The 26,739-nt window shown below is 41.0% G+C and overlaps 1 protein-coding gene across 1 annotated transcript; it reads left to right on the top strand.

Moving 5' to 3' along the window:
- Positions 1 to 122: 122 nt before the first annotated feature.
- Positions 123 to 25,907, top strand: dclk1b (doublecortin-like kinase 1b; the record flags this gene model as incomplete). Its single annotated transcript, XM_083773326.1, has 15 exons — positions 123 to 483; positions 785 to 1,131; positions 15,390 to 15,489; positions 15,829 to 15,948; positions 16,886 to 16,980; positions 17,124 to 17,211; positions 19,622 to 19,791; positions 20,059 to 20,178; positions 20,279 to 20,425; positions 21,631 to 21,764; positions 22,162 to 22,239; positions 22,883 to 22,973; positions 24,790 to 24,870; positions 25,265 to 25,378; positions 25,663 to 25,907. 15 exons carry the CDS (start codon positions 123 to 125, stop codon positions 25,882 to 25,884), a joined length of 2,268 nt encoding a protein of 755 aa, XP_083629452.1. The 3' UTR covers positions 25,885 to 25,907.
- Between the last annotated feature and the right edge of the window lie 832 nt (positions 25,908 to 26,739).

The raw sequence follows: 26,739 nt of genomic DNA, 5'->3' as shown, positions 1-26,739 counted from the left end.
ATGTGTCAGCATCTTCTAGAGACTGCCACAAGACAGTTTGAATGTACTCTGAGCTGTACTAGTGCTTATTCCAAATGTAGTGACTCTGCTTTATTCTCTAGGTGTTACATCACTCAGCAGTAATGGAACTGGAGCACTTTGATGAGCGAGACAAAGCTCAGAGATACACCCGAAGGGGCTCTAGAGGCAATGGACTGCCGAGTCCCACTCACAGTGCTCATTGTAGCCTTTACAGAACCAAAACACTTCAAACTCTGAGCATGGAGAAAAAGGCCAAGAAGGTTCGTTTCTACCGCAACGGAGACCGCTACTTCAAAGGGATTGTATATGCTATTTCTCAGGACCGGTTCCGATCCATAGATGCCCTCCTGGCTGACCTCACCAGAGCTCTGTCTGACAATGTCAACTTGCCCCAGGGAGTGCGGACCATTTACTCTGTGGATGGGACAACTAAGATTACCAGTATGGATCAGCTGGTGGAAGGTGAACATGTGCTCCTGAAGGGGCTTTCCTTGGATTGAATTATTATATTATTAAAAAGTCATTTCACAAAACATGTGCTGTTCCTTCCTGCTTTCGATATGATCAAATAGTTCAAACAGAAAGCAGTGTGGCTTTTCTTTTCTTTTTTCTTTTTCTTGGTCTGTGTACAGGCCAGAGTACAGAAACCTGTACTGTACAAGTTGTACAGTATATTCTACCATTCCATCTGTGCGATCTTGATGGCATGATCTACTAGTCGGTACTTTTGTGAAACCTGATAATGTTTTCCTATTATCTGCAGGTGAAAGTTATGTTTGTGGATCCATAGAGACCTACAAGAAACTTGACTACACAAAGAATGTAAATCCCAACTGGGCTGTTGGAGCCCGGACAGCAGTAACCTGCCGTTCCCCTTCTTCCCTTGGCAGTGCCAAGGCTGAATCCCTTGAAATAAAGGAGAGCAAGGACTTCATTAGGCCCAAGCTGGTGACCATTATCCGCAGCGGGGTTAAACCCCGCAAGGCTGTGCGGATCCTGCTCAACAAGAAGACGGCCCACTCTTTTGAGCAAGTCCTGACTGACATCACAGATGCCATAAAACTGGACTCTGGAGTGGTCAAAAGGCTGTACACTGTGGACGGCAAGATGGTAAGTACTATTTAAATGGTTATTTGGTATTGCATTTTTAACCTCTCCACAGCTGTCCCATTAGTTGAGAACACTTCTGTAAAAGCCCTATAACCTTCTATTATCTTCTTCTGAATACTACTGTACTTTCAAGAACAAAAAGAGTCCGCACAAATTGGTGTACTGTGTACCGCGGTATAGTAGTATAGTATTGTACTATACAACATGTTCCATGCTCCCTAAAAAGTGGGTATGTTATCCTAAACATATTGTCCGTAAGAAGGTTATAAACATGCATCATTCCAGTTGCTCAGCGGGTTCACCTTATTGAAGACATGGAAATCTGCAAAAGGAGTAAAATAAATACCTATGTTAAATACTTAACATATCCCTTACAGTTTGTTATTTCTGTTTGGGAAATCTGCTGCTTTTGGGTTTTTTTTTAAAGGTGAGGCAGAAAGTTCTGTCCTTTTCCTCAAAGGAACCCCATCATTCTGTTGCACATGGTGAGGAGACATTCTGTTAGTCCTTTCCCTGCTGCTATAATTTAGCTTCTGTAATAAAAATCCAAAACACTGCAGCATATTATTATTATTATACATTTTTGAGGGGCGCTAGCCCCTCCTATGTCCAGCTTAAGGCTTTGAGGGTTTGTGTAAACACAAACATTGAAGACAAACGTGTGGACGCAAATTGTGATTGGCCAGAATGAGATGATGTATGATGACATGATGATAAGAGCGCCCCTCACTTCACACAGGTGTGTTTTTTTTAAATTAATAGTAGCCAAAGGAAACATAACTTTTAGAGCTGATCCAAAATGCCGCAGCTCGCTTGGTCTTCAACCAGCCAAAATCCTCACATGTCTCCCCCCTGCTCCGCTCCCTCCACTGGCTCCCGGTCGCTGCCCGCACAGAATACAAAACTCTGATGCTGGCATTCAAAGCAACCAAAGGTATGGCTCCCCCATATCTTGCAAGTATGATCGAACCCTACAAACACTCCCGCGCACTCAGATCAGCCAACGCAGGGAAGCTGGAAGTACCCTCACTAAAAACGCTGGGACAACACTCCACACGTCCCAAACGCTTCTGGCTCCAAAACTGTGGAATGCACTTCCCATTGCAGTCAGAACTGCAGCATCACTCCCAATCTTCCGCCGTAGTCTGAAAACCCACCTTTTCAGACTCCATCATGGCCCATAGCACTTACCCCACCCCCTTAGATAGCATTTCTGTAGACTTGGATAGCATTTGATACAGACTTATAGCATGTTATGTAGACAGCACTATAATTGCATTGTATGTAGTCATAGCACTTCATAGTACATATGTATAGTAGTATAGATGTATAGTTATATATGTTTATATGCTTCATTATATAGATATTCCACTGTTACTTTCTTAGCTTACGCATGTTTCTTGATAAATGTTTTTATGTGATGTATTCCCATGCTTTTTTTGTTCTTGCTTAATGTAAGTCGCTCTGGATTAAGAGCGTCTGCTAAATGCCTAAATTGTAAATTGTAAATTGTAATTGTAGAGGACTGTTATGCAATTTTGCACTGGTGTTAATTTGACTGAGGAAGCACAGCACAGAAGTACTTTGTTGCACTATTAACAGCATTTTAAAGCCTGTTATTTTCATTGAGTGACAGTCATGTGACAAAGTATAACTTTGTGGAGCTTTATACAGTAAACTGTAAAGTGTATACATTTCTCTTATTTTAGACAAAAATAGAATTTTGCCACTGAACTGTCTTTGAAATGAAGGGACGTGTTCCTTTTGTGTCTGTGAGGATATCTTCGTCCAGTGAGACTTGCAGTGTCTGAATAGGCTGGAATGCAATTGACGATATTCAGACATCTTGCCAGCAAGGTGCTAACTAGGTGCAACTTCCCATAGACAGCCCATTCATACAAACAGAAAAGTCCTATCTAATTGTATTAAACAACGTCAACCTTACCAACATTGCAGCTGCATGGAAAGCTTGAATTATCCTCTTTCAATCTGTTTTTTGTTTCATAAAAATCCACCGTAGACATGTTATGAGCTACTTCATGTGAAGAAATTCCTTGCAAGTATTGGAGTTTGGAAGCACTCGTTTTTAGTAAAGCAACCTCCTGCATTATGTGCAAATTCAAAACAGGTGGTACGCACTACGCAGGGCTGTTGAGTGATATACGACGAGCACTCCCAAACTCTGACACTTAAAAAATAAATGGTATAGAATTTCTTTACAGGAAGTAGCTCATAAAATGTCTACGGTGGATTTTTATGAAACAAAAACTTTACAGATTGAAAGAGGATAATTAAAGCTTTCTGTACAGCTCCAATGTTGGTGAGTTTGACGTTGTTTAATACAATTAAATAGGACCTTTCTGTTTGGATGAATGGGCTGTCAATGGGAAGTTGCACCTAGTTAGCACCTTGCTGTCAAGATGCCGGCTGCAGTCTGAATATCATCAATTGGGAATGTTTGTGTAGGCTATGGTGCGTGAGGGACATGAGGGACATTGTGTGCGGCGGTCCGCGGTGTGAAGTGAGAAGCGGGAGGACGCGTTTCAAAGACTGGGGGGGGTGATTGTAGCCCCCAGCCAAGACCCAGCCCGCAACAGCCCTGCCAATCGGGCTCAGCCCTATTGGCACGGTAGGTTGTGCATTGGTCTGGCGAGTTGGAGCCCCGGGTTCAATGACAATCTCCGCTTCCGCGCAATGCTACATTTGCAAGGAGAAATGGGTTTCTGGGACTCAATGTCATAGCAAACAGTAGCAGAGTATTAAATGGCTATTCACTCGGCGGTTGCACACATTAGTGGCTTTAGCCTACAGTAGTTCCAGGCTAAGTCAAGTGATTTGATCTGACAAACAGGATATCCAGTCGAATACCGGAGAACTCGCCAGTTTACCAAGTCACCACATTGAACATTCTTCATCAATGTCTTCATCGTGCAACATGCTGTCTTCCTCAGTGTAGTATGTCAAAATCACAGATGTTATAGTTCATTTCCAAAGTGAATGGTCAAATGATAATGATAAAGATATGTGTATGTGAATACCAATGATAAGTAGGCCTACCATTTCAGGAATTGTTTACTAATTAATTACATTGTTTCTGTACTTTGCTGTTTAAACTTTTAGCATTCCTACTTTCTCTAGTGTTAACTCTAAACTACTATCCTCTCTCTCTCAATTCAATGCAATTTAAATGAAGGTGAAGTAAAACTATACACATATAACGTAAATGCTCCATTCCTTGACAATGGGAATTTAATGTTTGTGTAAGAAGAAAATCTACACTAATAGCTGAATATAGGAGGGGCTAGCACACCTCAAAAATAGTGAGTTCACTCTCTTTTTCCCCCTCCCTCCCCTCTGACGGTTTCTATGGTGACATGGTTTCCAGGCTGGTTGCTAAGGAACAGCCTCTGCGGCAGAGCGGTGCAGTAGTGATGTCAGGACTGTATAGTGTGAGCATAGGTGCAGTGGTTGGTCTGTCACTATCATCATACTGTACACAGTGTTGGCAAAATATTACTTTAACACTAATATACTACTTATTACTTATTACTTTAAAAAAAGTAATAAAGTTACACTACTTATTACTCCCTGAGAAAACTAGTTACTTATTACTTTACTTATTACTTTTTTCTCTCGCCCCCAGTAATTGCATATTTTGTCCCCAAAAGTCTTACTTTGCATTTTCAACATTAGCAGTCCCCCCTCCCCTATTCTGCAGTGTTTATTTAACTCATGATGATGGGTCCATTTGTACACATAGATTAGAAGTAGATTTCGACGTGGAATATAGCTTCTTCCGTATGCACATCTTGCAGCGGACAATAATGTTCATCTCGTCTTGATCACGGACATACTCAAAATAATGCGAATACTTCCAAGTATTGAATGTTATAACGCTTTGTTGTGCCGGTGTTTCTGTCTCCTCCACCTCCTCCATTGTTAGTTTATTTACATCTCTTCTCTCTAACAGTGCAGTCTAACGAGTTACACACACTAGTTTAGGTTGTTGTTCCGTGTTCCAGACGGTTTAAGGCCCGCCCTTCTGCATCCGATACTTCACACATACGTACCGACGAGTGTGCATCGTTTCCGTATCCGCTCTAGAGTCTAGATCTAGAGCGGATCAGCAGTCTGCAAAGCAACTTGACTTCAACCCAGTCTACCATTATGAATAAACACTCAAACCCACAGTTCCACCAAGGCTCGTGAAAATAGTAATAATATTACTTTTGAAAAAAAGTAAATGTAATATTATTACTCAAAATGTGAAAGTAACTAGTTAAGTTACATATTACTGGAAAAAAGTAATAATATTACTGAAAGTAGTATATTACTTAAGTTACTTGCCAACACTGACTGTACATATGGTGGCAAGATGATAAGATCCCATGAGTCTGGACATGGCTCAGATTGAGTTCCTAGATACTGTAGTACACATTACACAACACTTCTGTGTAGAGGCACTGTATAGTGCTTTCACTTTGCTTTCTGTCTTTTCCAATATATTTCCTAATGCAAACTGCTTTTCTAGTGATGCATACTTGTACATATGAAGATGTTCTTTCTTCATATTGGTTGAATCATTTTGGTTTTGCCTCATTTTATCGACCCTGTGCACTCGGTAGTCCACCACATTCACACAGTAGCTCAAAATGTAACTGGTTGCCACTGATGATGCTGCCAAGAATCTGCCTGTCAAAAAATATCTGCTGTTGTAAATTGTCTTTGCTTCTTCAGCTAGACGATGTTAGTGGTCAACATAATTTCCTAATAAGCTGTGGCCAGACCACGGGATTCTTTGCTCTACTTTTCACCCTCTTGTGGTCATGGGGTGATTCCATCTGGCTAGATAATCACCTTCCTTTGGCAACAGAGGTCCTGTTTTCATGGGTCTTTACCCCTAAGTGACCTCCCCGCACTGTTGGTCCCGAGACAAAAGCACAAACAAACCTAGAAACAATTACCATAAATAACAGTGATTATGTCTGACAGCAACATAGCCAGTGATTTTGTTATTGAAAACATTATAGATGTTGCATGTAGTTAATAAAATACTCACATTTATTTAGATTATTTCATTGATTCAGTGTATTTGTATTTATTCTAATTTGTTCACAACCATTGGTATCTTTGTTAATTGCATAAAAACTCTTAACTGAATTGTACCCTGATTTTGTAAGATGGCTGGCCCTGAGTGCAAGCTGTTCTGTAGCAATGACTCATGATGACAGTACAGCTCCTCATGGTGATCACACTGCTAAGCAGGCTGTAAGGCGTATATCTATTCTACGTCTGAGCATAGACATGGTAACACCCTGCCTGCCTCTGATTGGCCTACCGACACTGCCGGCCGCACCAAAGTTTCCTCCGAGGTGGAAGATACATGCTGGATGAAATAAATAAATAATAAAAGTACGATATAATACAAGAGAATGACAGCTTGGCACGCGCGACGTGCATATTGTTGTTTATGCCGTTGGCCTGTTTATTTGGGGGTCATACCTATGTTCCCTCAGCCCTATGTTCCCTCAGCCCCGAGGTGCGCTGCGGGTCGGGAGAGGGTTGCGGTTAGGTTTAGGTGTCTGCCCTGGGGGTGCGCTGCGGGTCGGGAGAGGGTTGCGGTTAGGTTTAGGTGTCTGCCCCGGGGGAGGTTAGGGTTAGGGTGAGGGAGGAGGTAGGTTGTCGTAGGCTGAGGGAACATAGAGCTGAGGGAACATAGGTACGGTCCCTTTATTTGTATACATGTGTAAACTTGAAACTTGTACTGTAAAAAAGGTCTCTTTTCCCTTGATCTTTATATTTTTTAGTATAACAGTATTAGTTTACTATAATTAGATTAATACCTTGATCTTTATCTTTTTTAGTATAATAGTATTATAGTTTACTATTATTAGATTAATACACGATAATCAACACTAACACTTTATTCAATCAAAGCAAACGGCACAAACAATATTAGTTTGTCTCTTCTCAATGTAAGTTACTGTCGTGTGTTGCCATTCTCTTGTTTGTATTATTTCCCACCATGGAGTACCCTTGCATCTCGGAGGACAGGCAAGACGGGCAATCAGAGGCAGGCAGGGCGTTACCATGTCTATGCTCGGACGTAGAAAAGATATACACGGCTGCAAGACACGCACACATGCACGCACGAGTCGAAAAGCATACAGGGGCCCATTCCACGAAACTTGGATTAGAGATTAAGCCGGCCTTTAACACATATCCTGGCTTAATATATCCTGGATCAGTGATTAACCGGTTTCATGAAAGCTGGTTGATCTTGCCAGATTAACTTAACCAGTTAACCTGGATATGTTGAGGCTTGATTCGGTTTCATGAAAGTGATGCTACATTAGTTACCATGGAAACGAATGCTTTGGATTTAGCCTGCTCCGGACCAGGCTAACAGCCAGGTTTAACCTAATCCTGATGTCTTTACTGTTCATTAAGCAGTCAAACTGATCACAAAACAATGATGTTTTCCAGATTTATTCAATTATTATGGGTTTATGTTGCCTTATTTGTATCGGTCTGCATTAAAGGACTAATTTAAGCACTATATAAAATCAAATAACCAAAATATATAGGCTGCACAACATCATCACAGCTTGTGAGCTTGTAGATCAGCTGCTTTTGGTGAATGTTCCCCATGAATAGGTTTGCTGTCGTGCAAGTGCACGGTTAAGAAGAATTATTATATTATATTATTATTCTTTTTTTTTGTAAAAGTGAAAACCTCAAAATATTACCATTACTCATTGTTTTACAACATATTACCATTGTAACGTTTCACCCACTACTAGTCCTACATACTTACACCTAGAAACCCCATTCAAACCTATTTAGGTTCATCCTACAGTGCACATGTGTGCCTGAAAAGGAATCTTTGAAATGTTTCATAGTTTTAGAAATATAGTGCTTTCAAATTTGAGACATTTATAGGCAGATAGTGGCACTTCAAAAAATCACTTTCACCTAGAAACTCCATTCACACTTACTGTGGAGACACATGCTGGAACTTTTTACTTTGAAATGTTTTGTAATTTCTGAGCCATAACTCCCTCCTCAGAGGAGGGAGTTATGGCAAAATATCACAATGCGACAATATCATTATGCTTACAATATTAAGAATTCTGTTTTAAGTTAATATTAGTGGTAAAATGTAAACTATATTTTTGGGGTAGTTAATCATTCAGTCTATCCACTATTGAGAGTATGTTTTTTCTTTAATTACAGCAGCAGTATTTATTTTAGAAGCTTAAGTCCTTGTATCAGTAAGTCTTGAATAGATTAGTAAAGATACTGAGATATACAGAAGGGGGCTGTAATGCAACTATTAAGGTTGCAAACTGCCTTAATACCCCATGAAGAAGAAGGATCAGTAAATCTGTGATCCACATAATGGGTCTAGAGACAAAAAGCCAGACTGTCTATTAAGCCAGGCTTGCTGATCCCGGCTCGCCAAATCCGCCAATTCTGAGCCTCGCTTGGCTTTAGTGGAACGGAATAAACCAGGCTGTAAAGATCAGGATTTAAAAAGCCTTGCTTTGGCCTAAATCCTGGATTAGTTAATCCAAGTTTCGTGAAACAGGCCCCAGGTTATGTACTGTATGCTTTTTGTTGTTATATCATGCATAAAATAATGAGTGGCTTGTAAGCACTCAATGGAATAAATTGAAGAAGACAGGAATGTCTGGCTCTCCCGGTCTACTGCTGTTTAGTCTCTCGAGACAGACTGTTGACTCACACAAATTGAAAGGAAAAGAGGGTGCTGTTTTACCTTTGTTTTGCTGATGGGTTCTGTTGTTGACTTCAGTGTACCTCTTCCTTAGAGTTTGAGATTTTCTCTTCAGTATCCAAAGTTTCAGGGGTTTAAGATTAAATTCTCTTCAGTATCCAAAGTTTCAGCGGAGGACCGTTCCTCATGATAAAATGACAGCATGCATTTCTGCTAATATTGGTTACATTCAGTAATTAATTGTAAATCCCTTGTGTAGTGTAGTGTGCCTCATACGTTCATTTTAAGTTTAAGCTGCACTTTAAGCTGTTAGCTGGAAGGTGGATCTTCAGTATTTTCAGTTAAATATTTCAAGACGGCTCTTTAGCAAAGCTCATTTTCTAAACTGAGACGGCATAGAAGGTTAGGCAAGCAATCATTGTCATGATTTCAGGAGGCTTAATTATAGCAATAGCAATGGATTCGACTGCTTGAAAGTGCCTGGCTTTTATTGTATTTGAGTCCACAGGGAATGCACTACAAGCTGTTGATCGGTAGGTGTGTCCTGAATGGAGCTGTAAGTGCATCAATTCATAACGCTGACTCGCACTCATGAAATCACTCACAATGCTGCAGCTGCAGTTATGTAACAAATAAAGTGTCCTAAGTGTCTACTACTTTGCCTCTTGCTGGCTCATTTTGGTGGCATTGGGGAGGGTAGGATTAGTGGAGCTGATGTGTCACTGAGCCAGCAGGGATAACAGATCAGCATGAAACAGGTGAGATATAGTTAACTGTTTGACAAACAAGGGGTATGAATGTGAGCATTCATACCCACGCACCTTTTCGGGGTCTGCCTTTACCTGGCCGCTCTCAATGATGAACCCGAGGAATCTAGTGGACTGAACATGGAACTTTAATGTAGAGAATTTGTCAGAATTGTCAGAATGTTATTGAGAGGATGGCCCCTTGAGATGCACCATCATTCTATACATACAACTACGACATTACAGCAGTGCAAGTACACAGTACTAAAGACACATAGGTGTCCACTGTCCCCTGTCCCAATGTTTTTTTTTGTTTTGTCTGCCTGTCAGTTTGGTAAAGTATGTTTTTTTTGTAAAGGTTTGTAAAGTAAATATTAAAATATTTTAAAATATTAAAAACCAATACAAAATATTAAAACAAAAGACACATAGGTGCAACATAACATACAGTACAAATACACAGGACACATACAGGTACAGTTAGCTTGCTCCCCTGACTCCGACTCATTTACATATGGAAATAATGGAGAAAACAGTACTATAACCAGTGTCAAAGTTAGAAGTAAACATGTGTGTACACAGTATTAGAAGCATGAACAGGTTGTTTGGAGATGTGAATACAGGGAAGTCCTGAAGCGGCCAAGAGAGGTAATTGATCTGAGTGAAAGCGGAAGATATTGTTCCAGTCCGAGCTTGTTCTCCAGAACCTCTCTGACATGACCCACATGTTTTTCCAGGTTCCGTGAGAAGATCAGGATTGCCATGTTTTGGCAATCCAGAGTGGCTCTAGATTGAGACCAACAATTTGTATCTGGCTCCAGTCATACCGTTAGTCAATAATCCTTGTTTTGTCATAGTTTAAATACATTACAGAACTTACTGCTGTGATGTGGAGCAGGAGCTATGCCTGTGATTAGGGGCTGGCTCAGAGACATTCTATGAATGTCCAATAGCCACTGTCTGACCAGACCACTAAACCTGTGACCACAATCAATATATTGTATATTATTTACAGAACAGGGCAGATGCAGAATATTTGTATCCAAATTCTTAACTAGATTGCTTCTGAAGACTTCATACCCCCTACAGTGCTACTAGTGCTGTTTGATGTCTAAAACAGACCTGCAAATGGCTCTGTCATTTTCATTGTCTCAAATGCAGCTGGGATCTTGTCAGGTTGCCTTGGTGATGACTGTGCAGGTCCCTATGGAATCACACTGACTGGGACGGGTGGTGGGGGCAGGGACAGTTTGCCAAGAGAGGTTGCAGAGAAAATAGCCATTTGTGTTGACGTTAGAATGTTATGGTTGAAATCACAATGGAAACTCATGCCACTCTGCTGCTAACCACCCACTGTCACCTTTTTGCTTATTGAAACAATACAATTGAAGATGATTTGGGAACAAAATCTAGACAAAGCAAATAATGTAATATTATATCCTTATTACTGTATTGAAATATTACTAGTGACAGCTCACTGCTGTTTTATTTCTTCCTTTTATCATACATTAGTAAAGTTGTAAAGGAAAAAGAAGCAGGCTATATAATTACCTGCAGGAAGAATGGGAGTGTTTATTGACTGCATTATGAGATGAGATTCAATTTATTGTCAATGTACAGTACAAGTACAGCACAGCGAAAAGTATTTTCGCATCTCACCAATGGTGCAAACATGTCAGTAAGGAGGATACATTATTTACAGTAATACAGTAGTAACAGTAGAATGGGCTGAGCAGTAGTAATTTAAATAAATAAATAATGATATGAAAGGAAGAAGAAAAACATGATCTGCCCATATTGCACGTAGCCCTTATTGCACATGGCCCAATGCACAGAGTGCTAAACTAAGGTCCAGAGACCATGTTCCACAAGTCCAGTGGCCATATCACACGAGTCCACATAGTGTTTATAGACTAGGATGTGTCCAGAGTCTCGGATACGACAGGGATGGTTTTGATTGATTGATTGAAATATTTATTAACAGTTTGTAGAATTTACAGTACATTTTAAGCACAAACTCAATACAAAGACTGTCAACTGTGAGTGGACGACCCAATTAAGCATTACACTTGTTTACAGGGTCCACATTGTTCAATTCATCAAATGGTGGATGGGTTGGGGGGTGAGGATGCTCTCGATGGCACATTATCTGCTCACTATTATCGTATTGTTTGGTCTACTTTATGCCTTTTATAAATGAAGCCATAGTGATGTTTTGGTATTGTTTTGGTGTAAACAGTTGAGTACTATAATACTAAATACTTTGACACTACATTACTGTCATTTCAAAATGTAAGCCCGGAACACTACATTACTGTCCTTACAAAAATAATCCCTACCATCCCCAAAACACAAATCTTCCACTCACATTACCCCCTTTTCGATCTATTCTTTCTGACCATTAATTGTGTAATAAACTTAAAAACAGGACTCCGATTAGAGCTGTTAATTACTTGTTGTCTACCATAATTAAATATTCAAATTGGTTTGTCACTTCACTCTCACAGGTACAATGATTACAAATATTAGTGTGACATGCTCTGCAGACTGTTAACGACCATATATAACCAGTAAGACGCCTGAGGGCGAGAAGTGACCTAGGTCGTGTGCACTCACCCACCTGGGTGATAGCAGACTGCTGGGCAAGCGCTGGCGCTTTGGAATAGGGGGTCAGATCAACATATCCACCTGGATGATAGCAGACTGCTGGGCAAGCGCTGGCACTTTGGAATAGGGGGTCAGATCAACATATCCACCTGGGTGACAGCAGACTGCTGGGCGAGCGCTGGCGCTTTGGCATGGGGGGTCAGATCAACTTATGCATGAATTCTGTACTGGCCATATATGGAGCGTGTCTTGAGTGTACAGGGTTTGATGAGGTCAGATCAACATATGGAATGTCAGAACAGGTCAGCTCCATATATGGAGATCTAATAGTGGCAGCGGGGGCAGGTAGGGCCGGCCTTAATCCAAAATCGGTAAACCAAGAGGATATTATGTTCTATTGTTCTTGTTCCTGTCTGCTTCTGTGATTTGTCCTGTAATGTATCTTTTGTAATGTATTGTGTCTGTCTTGTCTGTATCTTGAACGGTGACATCATGGACGCAAAACAAATTTCAGTGAAAGCTGACAATAATGTTGTATCGTATCATATCATATGTGAAAATCCTCTGTTCCAATTGAAAACCATCGCAAAAAGGCCATGTCACGGGGAACCCGTGCCCTATATACAAAGACACATGAAACTGCTTTCTATAACATGCAAGGACTAATGTTTTAAACTTGTGTATGGAAAACTGTGTTCACTGATTCTTTGCTTTGTCTCTCCTGCACTGCTGGTGGCATTTCCCTTGATTTAGGAAGGGGCCAAGTGCTATGCAGGAGAGGGGTGTTTCTCCTTATGCTTTGAGTAATTGTCATTGAGTTTTCATTCTGATTTATACTTGTGTTTAATTGTAACACATTATTGAGAATGTTTAGGTTACTGTTTATTCAAGGTGGTTGATGAAGTATTTATATTAGTATTTGAGAAGAAATGGTGCTAATTGATTCTGTGTCCTGTGGTAGGATCCACTCCTATTTAAGGGAGGCTGCAGGATCAGACTAGTCAGTTAGAACTAGAAGTGGGCAATGACACAGGTAACATCCCTGAGGGAGAGCTACAGGGCCTTGTGTGATCAGGGTACAGCCTGAAGAGAGCTCTTATCCAGTTGGGTTTTGTTCGTAGTGTTTGCTCAAGTGTTTCATTTCATTTCTCAGTATTATTATTATTGTTATTTTCCTGGTTTCACATTGTTGAATCTGTACTGGACTTTGGTGGGGGAGTTTTAGGGAAAAATAAAGACCCTTAAACTGCATTACTGACTGTTCTTGGAGCCTTGGCCGTTCGGGAAACTTCACAGGCCATATAGGCCAAACTCTGGTGTGTCCGTATCGTTATACTTCATCGTATGACCATGTCTCATGGTGTGGTTTAAATCCTCAGAAAAATCATCTCTGTTCCATAAATGTATTCCTTTCACGTCTTTTTGTTGTGGTTTTACGGCAATGGTTTTCATTGGGAAAGCTGCGCAATGGCAACAAAACACTATTCCCAATCAAAACCATTGTAAAAAAGACTGCCACATAGAGGCAGAACAGTTAGTTGTGTTAGGTGTGACTGTACCCTAAACCAGGGAGCTTTACAGTGCCCTTTTCTTTGCTCTATTTTTGCCTTCATTTAGTATCCCTTCAATTATGTAGAAGTTTCATCCACCAGAACAGAATCCAACAAACACACAGTGATGAAAGCAACAAGCAAGTCACTTACAGTAGGCTACCATTTATTGACAGGAGGATGGTGTTGCGTTACATTTTGTATCATAGATGTCCTTGCATACTTCCTCATGGATTTTGCTGCAGTTGGTGAGGCTTGGCTTTCGGTGTGTTACTGTACATCACATCGTTGGCATTCCTTGCATAAAACCTTTCTCTGAAGATTAGATTTTAGTCATAAGGCTAGATTCATGCTTTGGAGAAAATACCAGTATTTACATTTACAGGACATTATTATTACCCATTTTCAACCTATCTTCATGTAATTGGTATTTGGTCCTCATTAATACTCATAAGTGTATTGTCCCAGAGGACAGTTTAGAAACCTGCTTACCAACTGTACTGTCCACAGCCCTCCTCTGAGACACAAACTGAGTAGACAAAAATGGTACCATCTTATGAGTATTAGCGAGGACCAATTATACGACGATAGGTTGAAAATGCTTGAAGTGGTCCTTTAAACTTCAAAAAGAGGTTAAACTAGATAAAGTGCCAATCGGCACAGGTCTCCACCAGGATTCTTCCTCAGCCTAGTGGGAATATGCGTGCACAGTTTCATCGCAATCGCTGCGTTGAGGAGTTGTGGCGATTTGTACAAAGCGGGCTACTCCTGAAAACTGTAGGAGGCAATCGTGGCCAATCAGGATGGAATATGAGAAATCAAACAAACCTGTCTTGATCACATGACTATGGAGATCATGTGTACGGATTTGCGTGAAATTTGGATAAAATGTGAAGGAGTAATAATAGAAAATGTGTTTTACATATGTCGGCCTCCTGGTGGCGCTATAAAGAGCAGATGTGAAAAATTCCAGGCAAAGGTTTTTCCTTGGCCTCTAGGGAGTTGGCATACAAAGTTATCCACAGATCCGTGCAGTTAGAGGTAAAAACACTTTTGGGCCAGTTATAGCGCCACCTTGAGGCTGAGTTGAAATTGTTCATGTGGCATTTCGTCCTCGGCCTAGTGGGAATGTGGGTGCACAATTTCACGGAAATCACGCGATGTGTTCATGATTTGCAGCATTTTGTTTGAAACTGAGCACTCCTGTGAACTTTGGAAGCCAATCTTAACCAATCAGGATGGAGTCTGAGAAATCTGAAAGACCGGTTTGGTTGAATGGCTGTAGAGAGACTGTGTACCAATTTGCGTGATGTTTGGACAAAATCTGTAGGTGTACTGTGCAAAAACTTTTTTGCACTTTTATTGGCATCGACCGGGTTAACGGTGGCTGAGATTAGCTGCTCACGGACGGACACACGGACACACGGACGGACGGACGGACGGACGGAGTGCAAAACATACTCTCCCCTAGCCTTCGGCTGGTGGAGACAATAAAACTGGGTGTGGGTCTTTAGACCTGATGTTTTTTTAAATTGATACTTGGCAATTGGCAAAGTATTCTTTACAAAAGCACCAAATGTATTGTGACTGACAGGTAGTTCCTTTCATCTTTTCCAGGTGGCATGCCTTCAGGACTTCTTCGGAGATGATGATATATTCATTGCATGTGGCCCTGAAAAGTTCCGCTACCAGGACGACTTCCTCTTGGATAACAGTGGTAAGTGTTCTCACAGTGGTGAGCCCTATATACGCTATTCGTCGTACAAAAAAGTTTGAAAGTTTTGTCCTTTTAATGTATGTCCAGAATAGGGCCATCAGGTCTATTCTCATAATTTCATTTGATATATTGATTAAGAATGATTACTTAATTTTGGCTAAATTAAATTACAATCTTCAATTGACAACTGGTTATAGCCAACAAATGACCTTTACTGTACAGTACCTGTGATTTGCTGCCTGCTGCCAGTGCTGCCTGCTTTTGGCAGCGGAGCTGTACAAATAATCAAATCATTGATGGTATCATTTGGATTTTCTTTCCTTATGACTTTCTCTACAGAGTGCAGAGTGGTCAAATCCACATCATACGGGCGAATCTCATCAATGCAGGGTCGCTTATCACCTAGAAGCAGTGGAATATCACGATGCAGGAGCAAGTCTCCTTCATCTATTGGTTCAGGTAGAGAGAGAGAGAGAGAGAGAGAGAGAGAGAGAGAGAGAGAGAGAGAGAGAGAGAGAGAGAGAGAGAGAGAGAGAGAGAGAGAGTGTGTGTGTGTGACTGTGTGTGTGACTGTGTGTGTGTGTGTGTGTGTGTGTGTGTGTGTGTGTGTGTGTGTGTGTGTGTGCACGTGTGTGCACGTGTGCAGCGTATATCTCGTTTGTGTCCGAGCATAGGCATGGTAACGCCCCGCCTGCCTCTGATTGGCCTACCGACACTGCCCGTCTTGACTGTCCTCCGAGATGCGAGGTTACTCCGTGGTGAGACATAATACAAGAGAATGACAGAATGCAGCCTTGTAACTTGTAAGTTTTTCTGTAGAAGAGGCAAACTAATATTGTTTGCTTTGATTGAATAATTGATTGAACGCGTACGGTGTACTATATGGTTTGATTTAGGTGTGTTCTAAATAAAGTGTTAGTTTTGATTACCGTGTATTAAACTAGGCCTAATTATAGTAAACTAATACTATTATACAGTACTAAGAAGGATAAAGATGAAGGGAAAAGAGCCCTTTTTACAGTACAATAATGTTTCAAGTTTACACTGTATACAAATAATGTATACAGTTCAATCAATTATTCCATCAAAGCAAACGGCATAAACAATATTAGTTTGCCTCTTCTACAAAAATAAAAGTTACAAGTTACAGTTCTCTTGTGTCATACTCATACCGTACTTGTAACCTCGCATCAGACATAGCTATATCCACCTCGGAGGACAGTCAAGACAAGACGGGCAGTGTCGGTAGGCCAATCAGAGGCAGGCGGGGCGTTACTATGCCTATATATGCTCGGACACAAACGAGAAATACGCGTGCGTGCAAGTTATGCAATTCATTTTCTATACCACTGCATCACCATTTTGATTATTTGTAACATTTGTGCTGTCTCTCTAGCTAATGGGACTGCAGGCAGTCAACTGTCCACCCCTCGATCAGGCAAATCACCCAGCCCCTCTCCAACCAGTCCAGCTAGCCTTAGACGCCGCCGGGTAAGGAAAATAAATAAAATATACAAAACATGTTTCAGACGCCATGGTCAGGATAGCCTAGTCTGACCAGCGCCGCACTGACACACTCAAAATAACTATAATTAGAACTAGAATTCACTTGTTTGTGTTTGTGATCCCATCAGGGATCTCAGCACAGTGGCTCATCTCTGTCTCTAGCATCTACAAAAGTGTGCAGCTCAATGGATGAGGGCGATGGAGCTGGCAGTGAAGGTATGTGTTTTTTGTGTGAATTCTTATCCAGAGTTTGTTGAAACCTTAGAGAAAAGAAAACCGATTCCACACAGACATGATGAAGTCTGATGGACTGAATTGAGCCAAGACATAGGAGTCTATACAGATAACCTATATGGGTATAGAGATATCCTGTGTTTGTGTAACATTCATGAATGTATCTTCAAATAAGAATTACACTCATGCATTGCAATATTAGAATATTACTCATGCTATACTATGTAGTCATAAAATAAACAAGATGGGGTCCAATTACGTCATGGCTCGTGACACACTGTCATCAATACATCTGAATGTCTATACTATAATATAAACTAGTATAGATATTTCTAGTAATACTATTACTATACTATTATACCATTTCAATTATCACATTATCCGCATCTGGGTGGCACAGGAGTAAAGTTCCTGCCCATCACTATAAAGATTAGGGTTCAATTCCTCCTTCCTTTTTTTCTCCACCATACCATACGATAGTCAGTAAAACCAAGACCTACTGTATATACTATTGTATGTGTTTCACAACATGTAGGAAAAGGAAAATGGTACATTTTAAAGCGATATCCTGATCTCTTCATTGGGTGACAGCTATGTATGCCATTTTCTGTGAAGATAGAATTATTTTACAGAGGTGTCATCATGACTGTCACGGGGCAGCCCGTGCCCTATACACACACACACTGATTAAGGACATTGCATGCACGCACACACACACACCACACAGACTGTGGGTAGTGGGGCAGACAGGTCCTATCATATAATGTCAATAATGTTGAGGAATGCATTCACAATTTATTCAGGTTTCATAAGGATGTACAAAGGAAATGACACGTTCAGTTTATTGTAACCTGTGGTTAGCTCAGTGTTTGTATGGCCTCTCCAGTGCTGGCACTTTAAGAAGGGGGGAAGGTGCCAAGTACTGTTGAGGAGTAGGGGTGTTTCACAATGTAAATTATCAAAGTATGTCTATTATCTGGGGAAATGAATGTAACCCCATATGATGATTAATCTAAAATAAAACATCTAGGTAGGGGGTTACTTATTCAGGTTCAGCTGATATCTGTGAGCTTGTAGACAATTTAGGAGGGTTTGTAGGGTTCAATCATACTTGTAAGATATGGGGGAGCCATACCTTTGGTTGCTTTGAATGCCAGCATCAGAGTTTTGTATTCTGTGCGGGCAGCGACCGGGAGCCAGTGGAGGGAGCGGAGCAGGGGGGAGACATGTGAGAATTTTGGCTGGTTGAAGACCAAGCGAGCTGCTGCATTTTGGATCAGCTGGAGAGGCTTAAGTGCACATGCTGGTAGGCCAGTAAGGAAGTGTCGAGTTTTGACAAGACTGTTGTCTGGATTAGGAGCTGGGCTGATTCCTGGGTGAGGAATGGTCTAATTCGTCGTATGTTATAGAGTGTGAACCTACAGGATCGAGTGACAGCTGTGATGTGAGCTTTGAACGAGAGCTGACTGTCCAGGACAACACCAAGATTCCTGGCTGTTGGGACAGACGTTACCAGGGCGTTGTCTACGGAAATAGTTAGCTCCCGCATAGGGCAGGACTTAGCTGGGAAGAAGAGAAGCTCAGTCTTGTCTGGGTTCAGCTTGAGATGGTTGGAGGACATCCACTGTGAGATGTCAGCCAGGCATGCAGTGATGCGCTCTTCCACCTGAGTGGTAGAGGGGGGGAAGGATAGGAACAGTTGTGTGTCATCGGCGTAGCAGTGATAGGATATATTGTGAGCAGAGATCAGTAGATAAGCTGTGTATGGTTAATTGCTTCTCTGTGGGTGGTAGGATCCTCTCCTATAAAGGGGAGACTGCAGGCAGAGCTAGTCAGTAAGTTAATTGGTGCAGCAGAGGATAATACGGGGAGAGGCACGGTGATCAGGTTTATGAAAGAAACTGGGTTATGGGATAGACTGTAAATGAACGAGAGTAACAGAAGGGGGCGGTAATGCAACTATTTGGATGCCAACCGCCATAAAACCCCATGAAGAAGAAGAAGAAGAGCTAGTCAGTGTCATGCTCGGGCAGGCATCATGCTGACAGCCCAGTGAGAGAGCTGCTAGGGCCCATGTCATGGGCATAGCCTAGTGCAGTTTGGTTATTTTTCCTTTTTCCTACGTTGTGCGTTAAGTATTTTTCAGTTCTTTGTTTTGTATTTGGCCAGTATTATTTTAGCTGTTTGATTTTTCCGTTCCGCACTGGAGCTGGAATTTTGGAGAAATAAAATTCACCAAAAAGCATCGCTTTTTGGAGCCTTGGCCCTCGGGCAACTTTACAATGACCATGAAATATTTTAGAACCAGTGATATACAGTAATGTACCACATTATACGTAAGTCTACAAAGCCTATCCTTTAACCTTCTTTCTATTTTGTTTGGGATCTGCAGCTGAGTTTATGGATGAGTACCCCTCAGTTCCTGCCACCATTGCAGAGAGATACAAAGTTGGGAGGACATTAGGGGATGGGAACTTTGCTGTTGTCCGAGAATGTATGGAGAGGGCCACTGGACGAGAGTATGCTCTGAAGATCATCAACAAAGGCAAATGCAGGGGAAAGGTGCATGAGATCTCTTTACTAATTTCACTAAGATTGAGTGACTGCATTTTTTATTTAAGTTTACTTAACTTGATCTAAAATAAACAATACAAAATACTCACAATAAAGCAATAGACAGTTTTATATTGAAATGACGTGTGTGTGTGTGTGTGTGTGTGTGTGTGTGTGTGTGTGTGTGTGTGTGTGTGTGTGTGTGTGTGTGTGTGTGGCACGCACAGTAGCTTAAACTCTTTTATTTTTGTAACGCTGACTATTGCTCTCATCCAGGAGCACATGATCCAGAATGAAGTATCAATCCTTCGGCGAGTGAAACATCCTAACGTTGTGCTATTGATTGAGGAGATGGAGACTCAGAGTGAGCTCTATCACATCATGGAGTTGGTTAAGGTATATTCCTAACATAAATGAAAAGTCAGAAAACGTGTCCAGAAAATGTTTTGATGTAACATATGCGTCAAATTTCAAATGTGAATTGTTCTATCCTCAGGGGGGAGACTTATTTGACGCTGTAACCTCATCCAGCAAATACACAGAGCAGGATGCCAGTTCTATGATGTTCAATCTGGCCAGTGCCATCAAGTATCTGCACGGCCTCCACATTGTCCACAGAGACATCAAACCAGAAAACCTTCTGGTATGTCTGGGTCTTCAAGAGTATAACTTCAAATACCCTACAGCAGTGGTTCCCAACCCGTTTAATTTCAAGGACCCCCAGTTTGACATGAATTAGGCTACAGACCCCCATCAAATGGCATTTCTATCTCTGACCACAATTTATATTGTAAAATCAATGTTAATTTAAGTGAGAGTGTCCATCTGTACACTCTCTGAGTTACAGACCCATAAGGGTCCATTTGGTTCCAAAATTTAGCTGGGGACCCCCTGCAACTCCCTCAGGGACCCCTGGGGGTCCCTGGACCCGACTTTGGGAACCACTATAGAGCGTCGCAGTCCCTCCCCCTTTCAGAACGACGAGTGGCCCAGGAAATTAAATGCAATGCATTTCTCCCATAGGATTTTCTTTAAGTATTTATTTATAGACGGTTACGCTGCGGACAAAGCCAACTCGGATCGTGACAAATCATGACAATGAACACAATGTTTTGGGCCGATCAAATAATTTATAAGAAGAAAAACAAAACAAATAGTGTTGTCTCCTGCCTTTATTTTCTTCTTTCTAATGATTTGATCGGCCCAAAATATTGTGTTCATTGTCATGATTTGTCACGATCCGAGTTGGCTTTGTCCGCGGCGTAACCGTCTTTAAATAAATACTTAAAGAAAATCTTATGGGAGAAATGCATTGCATTTCATTTCCTGGGCCACTCGTCGTTCTGAAAGGGGGAGGGACTGTGACGCTCTATAGGTCTAGTAGTGGTACAGAAAGAAATTTGAATGGGAACACTAATAACGATATTTGAGTAAAAGAAAATCTTTCTTTGAGAGCAATTAGGGCCTTTCAGGACTATTTAAAATATAGATACAGTAAAAAGAAACATCAGCCTAAAATAAGAGATTTCCTCTTATACTTATCCTCTTGTACTACAACAACTACACTGCAGTATAGTTTTTACATTGTGTTATCTCCCATTTCCCAGTTTTCTATTTAGAGTAAAATAATAATAATCTTCCTAAAACATTATTGTCTCAGCCTACATGACAATTACTCCATGTGAAGTGAAGGTTCCCAGATGAATGAATGGTCTGTTTTCAATACAAGTTTTCAATGAGGATGTTGCACAATCCTTCAATAGAAACCCTCTGCAGATTTTGAGCACTGCAAAGGTCCTGCATTTATAGGGTCATGAATGTCTTTTTGCCCTGCTGTATTTAACTCAGGTATATGAGCACCAAGATGGCAGTAAATCTCTAAAGCTGGGAGACTTGGGCCTGGCTGCGCTGGTTGATGGGCCCCTCTACACTGTGTGTGGGACTCCAACTTATGTAGCACCAGAGATCCTTGCTGAGACGGGGTGAGTCCCAGTAGAGGAGCGTACTCAGTCTGAACCTCAGTGTGACACAATGTTATTATAGGGCCGTTTAACCCATTTTGACCTGAGATCAGATTCTAAAAATGTCTTCTACATCCTGACAGTTTTCTGAAAAAGCTATGTTTCCATGTCAGTCGTTCTTCGATTTTTCAAAAATAGCAGACCTACAAGCTCATAGCGCACCACTCGGTGGCGCGCTATGAGCTTCTATTTTTCAATAGCTAAAGCATAACATGATGCTAACACCAAAATGGGTTAAATAGTGGGGGACAACTAAGTCAATCATAATCACAATTGAAAAGAAAACAAGACCTGATTCAGACACACACACACTGATGATATTTCTTATATATTGTTTTCATCCAATGTGTTAAAACAGATATGGCATCAAGGTTGACATCTGGGCAGCTGGTATCATCACTTACATCTTGCTGTGTGGCTTCCCTCCTTTCCGTGGGTAAGTGTGTCTGGCTATATTTTAGAGCAGTGATTCTAAACCTGTGGGCCAAGAGGATATTGCAAGTGGGCCTTGTATTGATAATATAACATGAAAATAAATTTATGTGAAAAAGGGTCATAGTATGTTTTCATTGTGATACCAATAAATGGGAACTTAAAGTATGTTAGGTTCATTGATCCAAGCTGGAAAACAGTCGATTAATGGATGATTAAAATAAACATGCTCTGAATATTTATACTGGTTCTTGGAAGTTGTTCTGTGACTAATACATTATTAGGCTACTTCTACAACACACAGAAGAGGATTCACTTGCTTGTACTGTATACTGTATTCTGTCCTATGACTGCTTCAAACTGGTTTGGCTGCCAGGATGTTGGCGTGCAGTCTATTGTGTTGACCTGCCTGTATTAGTGACTTTGTAGTTTCTTAATATGTATTGACCCTGAGCAATAAACTAAAAATACAGTATTTATTTTTTAAATAGGTTGTACCCTTTGAGTTAAAAGGACTTTGCCTCCCTCTTGTGGCCACAAATCAAATGGCATTGCTTGTAATCCGTTCATGTCGTTATCTTGCAGACGACAATAATTATATTGATCATAATCAAAGACCTTTGGTTCTTCATTTCCTTGTGCACCAGTGAAGACCAGGATGTTCTCTTTGACCAGATAATGAAGGGTCAACTAGAATTCCCTTCACCTTACTGGGATAATGTATCAGACAAAGCCAAGGTGAGTGGCTGGGAGTGCTATTTTTAATTGTCTGTTCCATTTTTGAGGGGCGCTAGCCCCTTTTATGTCCAGCTTTGTGGGTTTGTGTAAACACAAACACAAACATCGAATGCCATTTGATTCCAAAAGCGTGGAAGACCTTGCTTATAGTTCCAGTGCCGAAAATGTCTAATCCCAAAGTCTTTAATGACCATCGGCCAGTTGCCCTGACAACATTGATAATCAAAGGTTTGGAGCGCATTATTTTAAATGACCTCTTCAGTAATGTCCAACATGAAATGGACCTCGTCACTAGAAAGGGTGACTGATGACACTCCTCTTCTTATGCTTAATAAGATCTACCATCTAGATAAACCTAAAAAGAAACGATATGCTAGGGTACTCTTTGTAGATTTCTCCTCTGCATTTAACACAATGAGACCTCATGTTTTGATGAGGAAACTGTATGATATGGGTGTTAACACCAATATCATCAGGTGGGTGGAGTCATTCCTGACTGAGCGGGTACAACATGTCAAGGTGAATAAAGCAATATCTCTCCCCATTACGACCAACACGGGGGCTCCGCAAGGGATCGTAATTTCACCTGTATTGTTTACGCTGTATACAAGCGACTGTAGGAGTGACTCAGACAACACCTGTATTGTTAAATTTGCAGATGACACAGATATCGTTGGTCTGATTCAGGATGATGAGATAAGCTATCGAAGAACAGTGGACGAGTTTGCTGGTTGGTGCAAGAGTAACTTCCTTCAGTTGAATATTAAGAAAACTAAGGAGGTCACATTTGACTTTAGGATTGGTGCTCATGCACACCAGGAAATAGTCATTGATGGGGACGAGGTAGTGATTGTGGAGGAGTACAAGTATTTGGGTACAACAATTGATTCCAAGCTGACATGGAATTCCAACACTCATGCCCTCTATAAGAAAGGTCAACAGAGGCTGCATATTATGCGCAGACTGAGACAGTATAACGTGGACAAAATGTCCACGTTATATCAAGATGCCTCTTGGAACTATGACTGGTTGCCTTTTGTTAGCGTTTGTTTATTTAATTGTCAATGTATTGTGTGATCTGTTTGTATTTTGTATGTGTTTTTGTATCCTGATGACTGCTTTGCACAAAACTAATTTCCGAAAGGATGCAAATAAAGTATCTATCTATCTATCTATCTATCTATCTATCTATCTATCTATCTATCTATCTATCTATCTATCTATCTATCTATCTATCTATCTATCTATCTATCTATCTATCTATCTACCGGTATCTATCTATCTACCGGTATCTATCTATCTACCGTAATACTAATTTCCGGACTATAAAGCGCACCTGAATATAAGCCGCACCAGCTAAATTTAGGGAAAAAAACAAATGTGTACATATACAAGCCGCACTGGACTATAAGCCACATAGAGGCCAAAGAGATAGATTTAGAAGGTCCCCTAGTGGACGTTGGCTGTAAAAATCCATAGTACATGTTTTTGTAACCTGATGACTGCTTGGCAGTGGCACAAAACGAATTTCCGAAAGGACAAATAAAGTATCTATCTATCTATCTATCTATCTATCTATCTATGAATGGCCGGTTTTGAGCCTTTGTGTAAACACAAACATTTAAGACGAAGGTGCACTGAGGACGCAAATTGTGATTGGCCGGAATGAGATGATGTATGTTGATAAGAGTTCCCCTCACTTCAAACGGGTGTGATTTTTCTTTTAAATATTGATATTTTAAATTGAAACCGTCTCATGTCTGTGCTGCTGATCACAGGTTATTTGACTATCTACTCATGTCTCATGTGTCTTCAGGGGCTTATCACTGGGATGCTGCAGGTACAGGCTGACCAGAGGTACACGGCTGTACAAGTCCTGGAGCACTCCTGGGTCAAGGTATGTTTAAACGCTATTACACCGGAATGACAAGGGGCTCCACCATGAATTTAAAATCAAATGTATTATATAAATGTTGCCCTTTAATACTTTTTTATATACACTGAAGCCTAAACAACCACTCAGATAATTCATTTTCATCGTCTCTCAGGATGCTATTCCAAGGCATTACAGCTGCAATACCAGAAATGTCCACACCCGCGCTAAACCACTAAAGTGTTTGTTTGTTTTCGGTCATGTGATACAAACGCGTGACATCATCGGGTTGGCCGGTGGAAACCATGTATCTCTTAAAAGTTATAAAAAAATGGTGATTAAAACATACAAAACAAAAGTCGGGAATAGCGAGGGAAAGACAATGGGAACTTTTTACTATGTTGTGCTTGTTTTCTAGGATGAAGGGCTGTCAGAAAATGAGCACCAGCTACATGTAGCTGGGAAGATCAGGAAGAACTTCAACACTGGACCAAAACTTAGTGTCACTTCAGCAGGAGTGTCAGTTATTACAGTAAGATACTTTGATATGTCAGACTGAATTAAATACATATTTTTAATAATTGCAAATAGAAGATCTACAACTCACATTGCGATGCGACACACTGTGAGCTTGTAGACTAGCTATTTTCACTGTATTCTTTTAGGGCTTGAGAAAAAGACCGCACTCATTTATAATTACACTTATTAATACACAGAGCTCCTGGTTTTGTAGTGGAAACGCCACCCTTATTGGCTTTGTGTTCCTGTGGAGAACAAAATGACTGTTAACTCTACCCTGTTGTCGCACTCTCGCAGACCACCCCACTTGATAAGGAGAAACAGGGCTTCCTAAAAAGACGGCATCGGGACATGAAGCCAAAGCCCCACCCGGCTCTGCAAAGTGGCTTCCCCGTTGGCTCCGGCGCCACCCACAGTGTCGACACCAGTGGTGTCTCATCCACCGAGTTCACCTCAGAGTCTGAGGACTACTCCCCGAGCTCAGCTGACACCGTCCGCTCGCCCACTTCCCCATTCTAGAAGCCCCAATGCAGCACACACCTACAGGAACCTTCCTGTAGGTGAATCACCTGTAGGTGATTAGAACCGACGGTATTCCCACAGCGGACATTTATGTTTAGAGTACGATGTAAAGGCAAAAATGGACAGTGTGTGAATTGGGCTTTCATTTTGATTAATTTAATCTGTCTTTGTGACAAAGCAGGTTATGAATGAGCTCTGTGCTGACCTGAGAGTATACCCTATTTAAAAGCATGTTGATGAGAAGAAGAAAGAAAAACATCTGGGTGTTACAGGATCCTTTTTTCAGGCTGTCATAAAACCGTTTTTAAGTATTTCTTTATATCAAGCATTGCTCCACTGTATTATGTAAGGAGACTCTAGGTGCTGGTGTATTATTGTACTTTGCAGAGCTGCTACATACATGAGTCACTTAACAACACTGACGGACCATGTGAATATTTCAGTTAAACTGCAACTGGTATGAAACCTTGGCTTTTGTCCAATATTGGTACAAATCTTCCAACTCAGTCTTCAGTTTTGGGTGGTTTTAATTAATCCAGGGCATATTGTATTCCTAATATAACAAATTGGTAACTCCCAGTCAAATAATTAGTAGGTAGTGTTTACTGTTTGTACCCTGTGCTAACTACACTCTGAAAAGACAAAGTGTCAAGATGTGCTGCTATATTATTTCTTAAGCAATGACATGACAAATGTGTTGCCATTTTCTGTTGTGCAAGACAGTTCATATACGTCGTGAAATGCGTGCTGAGCTGCTCATACACTACATGACTGTGTATGTGCTGTGATGAGATTTTGTTGTTCTCAAACTTTTCCCCGAAATAATATGCATTTGGCTGTGCACCCCCATCT

The sequence above is a fragment of the Protomyctophum parallelum genome (genome assembly GCF_964188405.1).
Source record: "Protomyctophum parallelum genome assembly, chromosome: 9".
Classification (NCBI taxonomy): Eukaryota; Metazoa; Chordata; class Actinopteri; order Myctophiformes; family Myctophidae; genus Protomyctophum; species Protomyctophum parallelum.
The sequence above is the reverse complement of the archived record's forward strand: the minus strand, read 5'-3'. Positions and strand labels throughout refer to the sequence as shown.